This window comes from Durio zibethinus, chromosome 17 (genome assembly GCF_047325235.1).
Source record: "Durio zibethinus cultivar Kanyao isolate XHJ-2024 chromosome 17, ASM4732523v1, whole genome shotgun sequence".
In the NCBI taxonomy this organism is placed as follows: domain Eukaryota; kingdom Viridiplantae; phylum Streptophyta; class Magnoliopsida; order Malvales; family Malvaceae; genus Durio; species Durio zibethinus.
In genome coordinates, this window is record NC_143178.1 from 4521527 (window position 1) to 4535152 (window position 13626).

Here is a 13626-nt window from a genome sequence, read left to right on the forward strand (position 1 = left end):
CTAAAAACTTAAACCCGTGTAGTGATAATTATTGCATAAACCAGGAATAATCTGAAGTTCAACTTGTGTAATTTCTCTAAACGATTCTGGTTTCTTCTACACTGTATAGGAATATTTTTTTGGAACTTGACAACAAAACAAGTGGAAAAACCATGACTGGCCACGATCCTTATTAGACGTTTTCAATGCGCCAAGGACGAATCTGTTTGAATGAACCAAAGTTTTTTGGTTTTTTTTGGGCTAAATGAAGGAAAGCTCATTACTTGGGGCTTGATATTAACCGGAAAACAACGGATAGAATCTATTCTCTGGTAATTGTGATTAAAAGATATATGCCTTTCTTTTTCTCTTTTTCTTTATCTCCTTTTTTTTTTAGAATAATCAAAGTGCTGTCTCAGATAAAAAAAAAAAGTAGATTCAAAGTGTGATGTGATGTAAAGCAAACCCATTCACTCAATGGCCAATGCCTATATAAAGGCTCAAAAACTGCCTTGTAGCACCAAGGGGCCAAATAAAGAGCTCAAGAGAAATCCAAGGAAGCTTAGCTATTGCCTATTAGCCTTCCCAACTAGTTCCCTGGTCAATTGCAATGGCTTCAGTGCAATGCTACAAACCTAATGAGAAAACCAGCTGCCACCAGAACCCCTCCTTAGGCGAGAAGGTCTCCGAGATGGCTAGCTCAATCTTCAAAGGCCATGGAAGCAACCACGGCCATGGCCAGACTACCGAACGCTACAGCCAGACAGAGGTCTACTACACTGACCATGGTGTGGAGAAAACCCAAACTGAGTACTACAGCAGCCAAACTGAAGAGCATAGCCCACGCCACACCATGTCCCACACGAGCCAGACTAATGGTCACCAATCCCTGCACCATGCATCCGGTGCTATGGCTTGCCAGGGTAAGGCCAAAAAGAGGGGTGAGGGCAAGAAGAGAGGCCTTCTCCAGAAGATCAAAGATGGCCTTTCTGGTGACAGCAGCAGCAGCGACAGTGAGAGTGACGATGAGAAATGTGGGACAAGAAAGGCAAGTTATACAAAACCTAAAGCTCAGAAAGTTTGGTGTTGGCTAAATTTTGATAGTGATTCCTTTTTCTTGAACCGTTTTGATTTGCTGAATTCTCACTGTTATCTAATTCTTTGTTTTGCAGAACTGAGAGCATCAGTCCTAGGGGATGGATCCATGACCAAGTTAATGAAGGTTTCATATGGTATAAAATAAATAAAATGGGTTATGGAATCAATAAAACTACCTATGTGGCATGGATATTACTAATATACTATATGTAGTGAAGAAATGCTGCTATACTATAGGATGCCCCTTCATGTAAAAGTGCATTTCTATTATTAATATCAATATATGTTAATATTAATAAAGAACAGAATAACTGAATTGGAATCCTCACCAAATCCTGGAATACTCTCTTGATTTTAAAGAAGTTATCATCTACTTTTTTCAACTTTAGGTTTATAAATAAGATCTTATCCTTTCATTAAAAAAAAAAAAAAGATCATAACATTTCTATATATATATAAAAAAAAAAAAGAAATTAAGATCATATAATTTACAATATTATTCTGCAATTCAGCTTCTATGTCGACAATTCTTGGTTTCTGCCTTGTATACCAATCATTAGTCTTGATTAGACTATACCAATTTAAAAATCAATCCTTCTGGAATTCATCAAAATAGCTTGATCTTCAACCATGAAGATACAATAGCTTCTTGGTCAGATGAATAACCATATATACATACATACCCCATCAATCGTTCATCTATAAATCGATCTCCGATATAGACAAATGGAATATCAAAGTTATTCATGTAACATGTACTAATGAACTACAAAAAACAATCAAATTCACAATACATTAGGAGGAGAGATACTGAACATTAGCAGAAAAAGACGTACGGTGTCAATGATGAAGACTGCAAAATTACATCAAAAGTATGGGGGATTGAATTCATGATGAAGAGAGATATTCTCTACATGTACTATCTATTAAGAAGCACAAATTAAATAAAAAAGAACAAAACATAAGAAGTAATTTCATGCAAATCTTCAAAATTAAATGAATTTTTATCAGCAATGGAGATTATAGAACCATCTGCTGGTTTCCTATTTCACCATGGGATAAATCGACAATAGGATGTCAAACAGGTGATCCAAAGAGTTCCAGTAACAAAGTTAACATTTCCTCCACTAATCGGACCACCTGATCTTGAAATCCCATTTACCTATAATTATCCATTTCTCACCATTGTTGTCGACCTTTACATCTCAAGACATATGACTCGCATATTTCAATAGAAAATTGCCACGAAAGATCCCCTGGAAGAAATTAAACATCTTGTTTTACGTCCTTGCCAAATATTTGGAAATGATCATACCAGAAAAGAAACGAAAATAGAAAAAAAAAAAATTTTTTGTATTCAATGATCCATTTCTCTCTCAAAAGAGTGACCCAAATTTGAAACAGCTTTCTACAAGACATACAGGAACATATTATTCATAAACTAGGAGGTACAGCTGGAGTAGGGTTCCCGCTGGAACAAAACGGCTTTGTAGATCCGTCTAAAACTAGCTGATATTAAGTGGGTTATGAAAGAAGATATTATGTGACACGTGAACTATATATATTGAGTAGTCAAAGTAGCCGTTATTTTTATCGTGTAACAGTTATAATGAGTTGGGTTGGTTTTCTGTCTTCTTAATTGATCGAGTTTATCGGGCTCAGGCCTTTTATATATATATATATATATATATATATATGTATGACCTGCAAATTAGAATATTCTAGATCTAATAATAAAAAAAATGAAATTTAACGCATCTTCTATCAAGGACCCACGAGGGCTTTTAAGAGTTCTTTCAAAATTTTCCATGCAATTGCTTAAAAAAATATAAATTTATGTGAAGTAAGAGGTGAAAATGATTAACATTCAACAAAAATGAAGCCAGTCTCTCAAAAGAAAAAAAAATGCTAGAAACAACAATAACGTAAAAGCTTAATCTCTAGTTTTTTTTTTAATTAATTTTTTAAGAGTTAAATTTGCTCGCTTCATTTTGATCAAAGTAGATTTTTTTTTTTTAAATCAAAGATTTAAATAAATCAAGTTAAAAAAAAAAAATTAAAGTCGGACTTAAGGGTGCTTCATTCCATCCTATAATATCTGTAGGAATAATTAATTAAAGTGTAATTTACATTAAAAAATAATTTATATTAAAATTACATTAAAAAAATACATAAAAGTAAAATTGTGGACGTAGAAATAGCAATAATTTCGAAAACTATGGAGAGAACTGTTCTGCTAATTAAAGAAGTCCCACAAATCAGAATTCCAAAAAAAAAGTGTGGAAGCAATCCTTATCGATTCCTCTATGCAAATTGTCAAAATATACCCAAATAGACTCGAAGCATTTGTTTGGTGGGCATTCTCATATGAGTTTTCAGAAAAATAATCTACTAACCAAAATCAAAGATAAATGTGAAATGGACATTGCCGTCAAGGAACTTATTCTGTAATAAAATGGACATTGCCATCAAGGAACTTATTCTGTAGGAGACTCTGATAGATAAGAAGGTGATAGAATTTCTTAATGAAATTTGGCCTATCTGAGAAAGTAGATTCAAAGGGTGATGTAACAAAATGCAAGAACCTCACTTTTCCATGCTTATATATAATTGCTATCTTTACATTTCCAAATTCAGTAGGCAACCTCAAGAGTGCAAGCCTAAGTGAAGTCCACAGACCCAAGTTGCTATGGCCACAGAACAATGCGAGCGCCCTGTTGAGAAAACCTTTCACGAAAAGAGCCATGAAAAACTGAGCACTGGCGATCAAATCCAAGTTCGCAAGGAACTGGTCCAAGCTAAGACTAAGAGTGTGAGTCAAATGCATGGCCACAACCTGGGCCCTGACATGACAAAAACGCATGCCGAGTCGAAGACCCAGAGCCGTGGCACCCACGCTCAGCAACATCCAGCTCAAGGCAGCATGGCCATGACTTGCCATGGTAAGAAAGAAAAGAAGACAAAAGAAAAGAAGGAAAAGAAACCTGAGAGCAAGAAGCAGCCCGAGAAGGAGAAGAGTAAGCACAAGAAGAAGTGCAAGGATAGCAGCAGCGATAGTGACTAAAGGTAAAGACCTGCTGCAAAAAGAGGCCACGAGTATGGATTTTTCTTCCTACCAAAAATTTCTTCACAATGCTTTATTCTGGATTCTGAAGAACATGAAGCCCAAGTGTACTAAATTGGCATAATTGGAACATTTTTACTTCCAGTAGAAGTTTATACGTGAAATCCCTCTGTCTAAAACTAGCTCCGCTATTAGCTTTATGATGATCAATTATCATGATCTAACCCTTTCTTTTTTTTTTGGTTTTTGCAGAATAGAATTGAGAAGTACAGAGATACGCCTGGGCCTGGCACAGAGTGGTGCTATACTATATTAAATAAAAAAAATGACTAATGGCCGTGGGCATAAACTGATTAGTTAAGACTTGTAGCCTCAACAACAGTCAAATATGGTGTTCCATACCATGTAAGACTGAAAATGATCATATCTGATCCTATTAAATAAAAAAGAAAATACGCATAGTTTTACGAATATATCATGGCTTGTTGATAATGAATGCTGAAATCTTTCACTTGATAAACATCCAAGGCCGCAGAACACGTGCAGCCTTTCTTCAGCTGAAAAAATATACTACTCCATATTTAAGCAAGCTAATTCAACACTGTTCTAGAATGAATGAATGAATGCCATATCGGCTGCCAGCAGATTGATATTTCAGGGGACGAAATTGAAATCAAAATGAGAAAAATTGAAAAAAAATTGACCACCTGCATGTTGCATTAAAAAGCAGAGAAGTAGCATCCTCCCCTCAATGCGAAATTTGAAGGTTAACTCATTTTCTTAACAATATAAATCACTTGGGGACTGGGGTCGACCAAGGCCAGTCACAGACGAGGACTGCTAAAAATGGCCAGCTGTATCAGAGAAAAACTGCTCTACCCGAAAGTGAAGTCCAACAATATAAACAAATGTTTTGTACATACAAGTTTATAACAGCCACCAATTCATTCAAACTCAGTTACGCTTTTAACTCCATTAAAAGGTATTCAGGTTACAAGCACTTTACAAGAACGGTAACCTTCTCAGACAGGATGTAGTAGACATGAAAGAGAACAGCCTGCTCCAACACTTTAATACAATAGTACGATGCCAGGGGAAAAAGGAGCACATAAACCTTGGGTCTTAGCAATCCATTGGGACAAACGAATGCTATAGGTTTTAAAAGAAACTTGGACAAAAAGGATTCAGGCTTGTCTGCACTCTGCAGCAGAAGGAATCACCTTCGTCTCAAAGACCTGGAAACAAATGATGCAATGGCCTGAACAGCTGCATCTTCAGCTTCGTCTTGGGTTAATCCCTTTGTTTGGAGGTGCCTTTTTGAAATCTTGAGTGAGTGATCACCACCATCAATCTCATGCAACCCAGTCATAGCATTCATTTTCTTACGAACAGCTTCTAGTTTTTCCAAGGGACAGAGACTGTCTTTGGTACCCTACACTCATGTTTGAAGTAAAAATAAATCAGAGCATTATAAGAACAACATAAAACTTTGAAGAAGTCTAAATAAATTTGGACTGAAAATCTCATGTTGCTCATAAAGATAACATCATGATAGTAGAAATGCAATCTCTAACAGGCACGTCAGCACACAGCAACACAAAGAGAACTAAATTTATAAATTTATCAGCTATAAAGTTTCTACAACAATGCCCAATTTTTGTACAACCAAAGGATGAAACTATGAAGACAGCCACATGCATTTTTACAAAAGAACCATGTACTAAGGCGGAAAGAATACCTGCACAAACATCACAGGAACTGTAAGTTGCAGCAAAGTGTCATCTCTCACAGCTCCATTCATCCCCTAATATTTAAGCAAGAAAGTATATTACAACAAGGCAGATTTCTGTTTCTAAGTTGCATCACAAAGGATACACTACCACTCATCACGGGAAAAGTCCCTGTTTCCTGTCCAATCCCTAAGGAGCAACCTATCAGCATTCAGAAAGCTGACCTTCATTCATTATTTATTTATCTATTGGCTCTTGCTGTACAGAGAAGTAGAAGAAAAAGTTTGGCTAAAATACTAAATAGCCCTTGAACTTTACCATTTTACTTAGATAAACCCTTATACTTTGGTTGCATCCAAATAAGCCCTTATACTTTGATCTATATTCAAATAAGCCCTTATTTCAAACTAACTACTGCAATTTTTTCTAGTTTTCTTTAATAAAGTAAAAATTGACTCTTTATATAAGTAAAAGTTTTACTTCAAGCATTTGTGATCATGGAAAACTAATGTCTTACATGCATTATGTATTATGTTAAGGGCTTATTTAGGTACAAATTAAAGGTTAAAAGTTTATTGGGATACAAATTAAAAGTTAAGAACTTATTTGAGTGCAAATTAAAGGTTGAAGGCTTATTTGGGTGCAATAAAAGTATGAGGGCTTATTTAAGTAAAGTGGCAAAGTTCAAAGGCTTTTTTGTTATTTTAGCCAAAAAGATTTGCACAGTACCCTAAACCCTCTATATACTTGTACATTCTAATTCACTATTTTGATATTGCCATTTAGGAGAAGAAAATAAGGAAAATAATTCAACAAATGTCTTACTATGGCAGTTTAGAGAAATAAAAAAGTGTAGCTTGCCCGGATGCAGTAAACTCCATTTACACTGATGCTGTTTATCATCCATAGCAAGACGGACATCATTAAAACTTACACTTCAATTCCATTAACTCTACATAGAACATGATCATGTAATGAAAGAAATGGAAAAAATGAAAAATCCCTCAAAGAACCATCAGAGTTTAAAAGATAGGAATTCCCTCATTATATTCATAAGTTGTGAAGGATTCCTTTATAAAGATCCAGCAAATAAAATGCAAAATTAAATGGATTAACCTTGAGGAATCTACAATAGAAGACGAATGGCTGTTAACTAGCAGATAATATTGAATCGATCCAATATAAACAAAATGAACCATCAGATGTCTTAATAAAATACATGAAACCAAACATTGGATATCATCTATGCGAATTTCAAAACCAGAACTGCACAAAAGTGAGAAAATGGCAAACCTTAAGTGGGTAACCTAGGCAAACAATTAATGATGCAGCAATGTCTTCCCTGCCAGCCACCATGCAGCTGATTCTACAAAAGAAAAATGACCTTAAAATAAGACATACTAGCAAGCATCAATGTAATTTATACAATTTTATAGAATATGAGCCACAACATTTCTAATGGAACATCAACACCAGGATTAGCGTCCCCGAAATCCTTGAGGCATAAAAGGGCAAAATACTAATACCATTATATTCTACCTTGAACCCATTGATTTGCCAGCCAAAACCAGAGGATGCCCAGGATATTTGGAAACTGCATTTTTAACAATATCTGAGTGGAAATCTACCAATTTTTCTGCCTTGGGAGGAGCCTTTCTTTTCCCCCCAGATATATCTGCAGATACTCCAACAATCACTTAAATTTTACATTACAAAAATGAAAATGTCCATATTTTAAAAAATTTTCCAACTTCAAAATAATTTGATAAAAAAAGGATTTGACTGAGAAGTCAACTTACAAGGGTAGTCAAATGTCACTACTTCAACGGCGTTCAACGCCTTCTTTAACATTTCCCTCCATCTGCATAAATTTAACTCACTTAAGCATATAATAGAAAAAACTCATTTAAGGCGACTGACGTTTTGATAAATTGGCATGTAACGCTTGGAGGTAGTGAATTCCAAGGATCTTACACATATAAGCATAGTTTATGCGCGTAATGTACTCTTCAGCTAGTTCAGTTACTTAAATATTAGGATAGAGATCTAAGGGCAGATTAAAAATTAAAAAAAAAAAAAAAAAAGAACAGAAAAAACCCATTTAAGATTTTTTTTTTTTTAAGGAAAAGGAAGAAGGGGGAAGAGGGACCTGATCATCCAATCAGAAGAGGAGGGGGCACCAGCACCATGAGCGAAGACAACCACAGGGGATGATTTGCCTTGGGTCAACGTAGACTTTGACGGTGATTCTCTATCAACGGTCTGATCTTGTCGTCTTCGCTTTGAAGGCGGTGGAGAAGCCATTCCTTGAAAGATTTCCCTTCCTTTCTTTTCCCAATTTGACACAAATAATTTGCTCTGAAATTTTCGTTTGGGCTTCTTCTCAAATGAGTTGAGAAACCGTACCAAACATAAACTGGAGTTGCCTCGGCGCCAGATACTGCTTGGTTCCCTCCCCCCCACCCCCCACTTCCTATTCGACGTGTCACTTCAATCATTTCATCATCGATTGGATAAAGTTTTTGGGCTTTGAATGGGCGAAGGCCTCTTGATTTGGGTTTTACTGAAGTCCTTGTCCAAGTCTATTTATTTGGGATAATTGGATTAGTTGATCTATATATAGAACCCCGCCCACGCATTCCACTACATCAATTTTGGTTTCTCATACAACATTTTTTGAAAAACATGCTTTGATATTTTTGGGACAACATTTAAGTAACTTGCAATTAACAGAAAACTAATCCCTAATGTTGTTGTCGCTAAATTAGGTTGGTATTAGGGTGCCATGTTCGGATTATATATAATAGTAAAAACACTAATGTGATGGATCAATGATATTTTTCTAAGCATAAACTTATGATATAAAAAAAAAATTACTGATGATTTATTAATTTAATTGAATGAGTGTTTAGAGAAAAATTTTGGTGATGTCAGAGATATTTTACTTCATTTTTTTTTTTTTTTGGAGTGGTCATAAACACCCCACCATCAAGCATAGATCCGCCACTAAACACTTGTGCAAAGTGATATAAAATTAACCTATGGTTTAACCCAATTGTTTTATGGTACTGAACACTTGTGCAAAGTGATGCAAAATTAACTCAAAGGCTTAACGAAATTAGTTAATATATTTACTATTAAAAACTAACATCCAATAAATTTAGGATTCAACTAATAATATTTGCAACATTTTCATTTATTTTTAAACTACAACCTTTTTTATAAAAAATGTAAAAAAATATTATTTTTTTTAGAATGCATCCATTCTACATCTTTCTTAAGATTATATAGAACAAGATATAAAATTAAATTAAATTTATATGTCATACATTTAAAAAAAAAAAATCTTACAAAATATAAGTAATTAACATGCACTTCAAAATTGTATAAATAAAGAATCGAAATGTTTAATTAGAAAAAATTTAATCCGACAGGACACATATTTTGTCCCTGAAGTTGATGGAAATTACCACTGATTGTTCGATATCGATTCCATTATGTATCTGACACTACTTTTTCAACCTCAACTTTTCGGACTAGATAGCTAACCCTTTTTTATGAACCCTTTGAATAATTTGAAGCTAAACTCATGCGGCTGGATGGACGGTCATGGAAATATTGTTTATTCATGTTGATTCCTGATTGTAAGTGTCAATACTCGATATAGAGCTATAGGAAAAGTTAAAGAGAACAAGTTTAAGGACTGGCCTATTGTCTTGCAAGATACGCAACTAATTTTAGAGATTAAAAGCAAGGAGATGGGAAGTTGGAATGAAGAATGTCAACGGGGAATTAACCTATAGTTGACCTTCAAGATACAATCATTCATGCATGGATAAGTATGAGATGCCTACGCCCACTAAATAGCTTGCTTTAATTATTCTTTTAACTCGAGAAAAAGATGGATTGCCTTGTCAAGGTTCTTAAGGGCCAATTCTCATGTTTTTGGGTCATCCTCGAATGGTTTCAAGCTCACATGAGCTCTAAAATCATTCAAATTTGATTGGTTTAGTAGCACTTACAAAACATAATTCTAAGAACTTCAAATTCTGTCGTAATTTGCTTTAATTAGAAGTGGCGAGCTCATCGTGCGCATGAGCATTTCTGATCATTGACTTCGAAGTCTTTGGAGAGGTTCCTTGGAAGCAAGAGGGTCTGGTTTGGTCCCAAAATGTCAAGTGCCAAGATTTGGAGGGAGCCATATCAGATTAAACCCACCAAATGTTTTTCTCCAGAATTTTTATATGCGCTATAACTTTTTCGAGTCCTATAAAATGGTCTTCTTATAGCCAATTCTCTTCAGGGTGAACCAGCCAGACCAATCAGCAGAAAAAAAAAAAAAAGGGCTGGATCTTACAAGGTATTGGTTGCTCACTCTCCCTCAAAGACTTCCAGCAGCAATCCTGGACACTACCCCAGCAATGCTTGAAGTCTTTGGGGAGAGTGAACAGAACGTGTCTTGATTATGATAATATACATATATAGCTAGTAATTAACAGTCGTGCATTTCCAATTGAATTCATTGCTCACTCTCCCTCAAGGGCTACTGAATTTGCCTGTTTAAGGGCTTAAACGCAAGCGCTTGGGGCGAGAGTGGATAATGTTCACCATTCTTACTGGGTACATATTTTTTGCAGGCCATATCTATATACGAGGTGAATGATCACCAAACCTGATTCCTGAATCTTTTACTTCTTTGGATATCATCCACTGGAAGTAAAATCTGAACCAGAAAATTGCTAGTTTCAAAACCCAAGTTTCATGTTGCAGGCTTGCAGCAGGGCATGCAATATACTTTTCAACGCGAGAGAAGAATACTAGTTGTCAGCCTGATCGATTGAGCACTCTGGTGAAATCCTATCGATTTTTCTCATATACATGGCTTATATAGTTTTTGAAAGCTTAGGCCTTAGAATGGTTTATACACAGAACTCACTCTAAAAAACTTAATTATGTGACATTAAAACTAGTGAAGGGACATCCATATAACGTGTAGCAGCAGGCAGAAACTTTACCCTAAAACTACTAGCTAGCTCAATGCACAAAAGTCAAAGAGTCAATAGTTTGTGTCCTATTTCATGCTTTATAAATGCCAGGAATTTTCGTTTTCGAAGCATAATAAAGAGAAAGGATAAGGATTAATTCCTTTTCGTCCCTATCAGTTGGAAAATTTTTACTTATGGAACGAACACATATAAGACTTAAATATATTTGTTGCAAGTTGGATGCCAGTAATCAGTAATGATGATTGTCGACAGCTAGAAGCCAGTGGCAGGAAGGTTCATGTATAGCTCCACTAGATGGTCCAAAATATTCGCAATAATAAGGAAAAAAAGCTTCCTTTCAAAATCATACTACTATTAGTTTCTCCCTCCATTTTTCTTTTGGATGCATTTAAATTGAATGATTGTGACTTTGCGAGCTGAAACAATATCTGAATCAAATTAAAAGACAATAACTCGGCATGTTTTTTGCCTTGCTTCCAGTACTCTCTAACATTTCATATGGTTCCTGGCCAACAAGAAACGATGATGGAAGGCAAGCACTCTAATTAAGGAGCGTTCTTTCAGTGATTTTCTTACAGCAGAAAAGGCGGTCTTAATTGAAGAAAAGGATCTCAGATGAAGGACAAATAAACGGTGGTGAATGCTACCAAAACATGTTGCATGTGACGATGACCCACAAGTCAGGCACTCTCTCAAACTTTGTTGAAAATTGGAACCGTTTCGAGTACGTTGGCCCTGCTCCTTTCATAACCTTAACTAGATAAAGTGGTGGGAGACATGTATGAATTGTTTCAAATCACCTGTCCCATCCTACCCAGCCAAACCAGCCAAACCAGCCAACATAAATTAAAGGAGAGAGGGAATCTATCTTCATTTGTGTTTGTATGCCTCTGATCAGTTGGAACAAGAGTTTTATGGACTTTGGCATTCTTTTGATTTGTTGGATCCCAGCTACCTCTCACAGTCTCTATGGCCCCAGTATTACCTTGTTCTTTGATCATGTTATCCCTCATTTAATTACTTTTGATTGGTGATTTTTAAGTACTTCAAATTCTTCCTTTTCTTGCTGAGCACATTAAAGAGTCTGAGCTGGGAAAGCCAAGAGGAATTTGTGATCTATTGATTCCTATTTTACCATCATCACGAATGGAAAATAATCAAATAATTGATCAACTAAATTTACTTGATCATTCAAAGCAGAAATGTTTATATAACATGTTAAATGTGTATCATGTGCAATGAGGTGTATCAGGATCTGCCTAATTCTTTCCAATTGATTAGTAGCCACTCATCTTGGTAGGGCCATTTAGTACTGTCAATCAATGCCTTTCAAACACAAGGAATTTTCTTTTCTAAAATCAAATTTGAGGTAAGAAAGCTCAAACTAAATATTCAGAACTTCATATGCAATATCTTAATTTAAAAGAAGTTAATTACCACTACTTATACACTTAATCTGATCCATTAAAAGCTAAATTAATTGCTTAATGCTGCTGATAATTGAAAGATATGGAGAAATAGTAATATCCAAGATCTCCTAATTATAGAAAAGTGGTAATATAATGGCAGAAAAATGGATATTTCCTGACTTAGATCTCCCTAGGAACGATCAGTCTTAACCCTTTTTATCCAACATATCCCGCTTAAACCTACTTGCACAAATGTTCTGCAAACCTACTTTTTATTCTCTTCTGCAAACTTCAAGCTTTTTTGTATTCTATTGCTAGCTGCACTAAGCAAGCTCTTGATTCTTCTCCACAACTCTTACCCCATTGGCAGATCTAAGCACATTGGCCTGATTTCATTAAACAACCATAAATAAACAGAAGGACCCAAAAAGTCAAAAAAAAAATGAAACATATATAGAGTTAACTTGAGAGACAAATAATTATAATAAACAAACGGCAGAAATGACAATGTCATAAAGATCACCTGAGCTTCTGTGATTTCAACTGCAAAACCATCAACAATGACCAAAGATAAGGTCTTCTTGTAGCTGCCAGCTTGAAGGGTGCTTGCCAACAGCTCATCGTGCTTCCTACTCAGATACAAATCAAGCTCGGACGCCCCTTTCTTTGTTCTTGAGAATTGAGACATCCACCCAAAAGGAGAAAAAAAGAAACATGGAGGGAGAGAACAAGACAATAACATGAGAAATAACATCGAGAAGAGTCTTGCATATTTATTAATATGAAGTAGTAATGATATAGAGAGCTGACCGATCAGCTCGAAGACGCTGGTATTCAGGATCATAATTCATGAAAACAAAGTATAACTCAGTTTTTGTGCTTCCCATTGCCACTCTTGAGTCCTTTTTTTTTTTTAAAATAAACAAATAAATTACAGCTATACCAATGTCCAGCTAGCTCTATCCTATATGTTTTAAGTATTTAGTTAGCTTTTATATATAATTTTTGGTGTCAAACATGGAGAAATTTTCTTAAGTTACAGAATTACCCCTATATATTGCTTTGGCATATTGGCCTTTTTCTCGCATTCTACTGCTCCTGCCAATTGTCAAAATGAAAGAGGCTTCTGGATCAATGATGGGTAAAAGAGTTGAAGTTCCTATCTGTGGTTTTAGAGAAGTTAACCAACATGATTATGACAAGAAAGACAAAGAACCCTAAGTCCAAAATCTAAACTAAAGAAATTAATATTGTAGAGGGTACTGTGAACCTTTTCATTGACCTTGCTCTTGACTGTCCGTGCAACATTTCTATATATTATCCTGTCGTTGATACCGACA

The 13626-nt window shown here is 35.3% G+C and overlaps 4 protein-coding genes and 1 long non-coding RNA gene across 8 annotated transcripts; 3 read left to right on the top strand and 2 right to left on the bottom strand.

Annotated features, from left to right (window-relative positions):
• The first annotated feature begins 492 nt into the window (after positions 1-492).
• Positions 493-1410, top strand: LOC111287243 (uncharacterized). The gene is made up of 2 exons (XM_022877637.2): positions 493-1027; positions 1152-1410. The coding sequence occupies exons 1-2, from the start codon at positions 590-592 to the stop codon at positions 1155-1157; spliced, it is 444 nt and encodes a 147-aa protein (XP_022733372.1). The 5' UTR covers positions 493-589; the 3' UTR covers positions 1158-1410.
• Positions 1411-3698: 2288 nt separating this feature from the next.
• LOC111278825 (uncharacterized) lies at positions 3699-4614 on the top strand. Of its 2 annotated transcripts, none has more exons than XM_089746182.1 (2): positions 3699-4173; positions 4394-4614. In XM_089746182.1, the coding sequence occupies exon 1, from the start codon at positions 3767-3769 to the stop codon at positions 4139-4141; it is 375 nt and encodes a 124-aa protein (XP_089602308.1). In that variant the 5' UTR covers positions 3699-3766; the 3' UTR covers positions 4142-4173; positions 4394-4614. The 2 variants fall into 2 exon arrangements, with proteins under 2 accessions (XP_089602308.1, XP_022721224.1); XM_022865489.2 differs by having other exon boundaries at positions 3699-4143.
• A 403-nt stretch (positions 4615-5017) lies between these two features.
• Positions 5018-8332, bottom strand: LOC111278811 (alpha/beta-Hydrolases superfamily protein). Of its 2 annotated transcripts, XM_022865470.2 has the most exons (6): positions 8021-8330; positions 7671-7732; positions 7411-7546; positions 7165-7237; positions 5880-5945; positions 5018-5573 (listed from the first exon to the last, which is right to left on the bottom strand). In XM_022865470.2, exons 1-6 carry the CDS (start codon positions 8173-8175, stop codon positions 5358-5360), a joined length of 708 nt encoding a protein of 235 aa, XP_022721205.2. In that variant the 5' UTR covers positions 8176-8330; the 3' UTR covers positions 5018-5357. The 2 variants fall into 2 exon arrangements, with proteins under 2 accessions (XP_022721205.2, XP_022721214.2); XM_022865479.2 differs by lacking the exon at positions 5880-5945 and having other exon boundaries at positions 8021-8332.
• A 1658-nt stretch (positions 8333-9990) lies between these two features.
• Positions 9991-11939, top strand: LOC149513969 (uncharacterized). Its single transcript, XR_016329090.1, has 2 exons — positions 9991-10231; positions 10509-11939. It is a non-coding gene; the product is annotated as an uncharacterized LOC149513969 (long non-coding RNA).
• A 350-nt stretch (positions 11940-12289) lies between these two features.
• LOC111287250 (subtilisin-like protease SBT2.5) lies at positions 12290-13256 on the bottom strand. Of its 2 annotated transcripts, XM_022877658.2 has the most exons (3): positions 13097-13256; positions 12810-12957; positions 12290-12672 (listed from the first exon to the last, which is right to left on the bottom strand). In XM_022877658.2, the coding sequence occupies exons 1-3, from the start codon at positions 13171-13173 to the stop codon at positions 12610-12612; spliced, it is 288 nt and encodes a 95-aa protein (XP_022733393.1). In that variant the 5' UTR covers positions 13174-13256; the 3' UTR covers positions 12290-12609. The 2 variants fall into 2 exon arrangements, with proteins under 2 accessions (XP_022733393.1, XP_022733385.1); XM_022877650.2 differs by having other exon boundaries at positions 12810-13247.
• Between the last annotated feature and the right edge of the window lie 370 nt (positions 13257-13626).

Coding starts and splice junctions, on each gene's coding strand:
- LOC111287243 (XM_022877637.2), top strand. CDS start 590: ATGGCTTCAGTGCAATGCTACAAACCTAATGAGAAAACCAGCTGCCAC.
- LOC111278825 (XM_089746182.1), top strand. CDS start 3,767: ATGGCCACAGAACAATGCGAGCGCCCTGTTGAGAAAACCTTTCACGAA.
- LOC111278811 (XM_022865470.2), bottom strand. CDS start 8,175: ATGGCTTCTCCACCGCCTTCAAAGCGAAGACGACAAGATCAGACCGTT. Junction 7,733..8,020: donor TCTTCTGATTGGATGATCAG/GTCCCTCTTCCC, acceptor AAATTTATGCAG/ATGGAGGGAAATGTTAAAGA. Junction 7,238..7,410: donor GGCAAATCAATGGGTTCAAG/GTAGAATATAAT, acceptor TTTCTTTTGTAG/AATCAGCTGCATGGTGGCTG.
- LOC111287250 (XM_022877650.2), bottom strand. CDS start 13,130: ATGATCCTGAATACCAGCGTCTTCGAGCTGATCGGTCAGCTCTCTATA. Junction 12,673..12,809: donor TTGAAATCACAGAAGCTCAG/GTGATCTTTATG, acceptor TAATGAAATCAG/GCCAATGTGCTTAGATCTGC.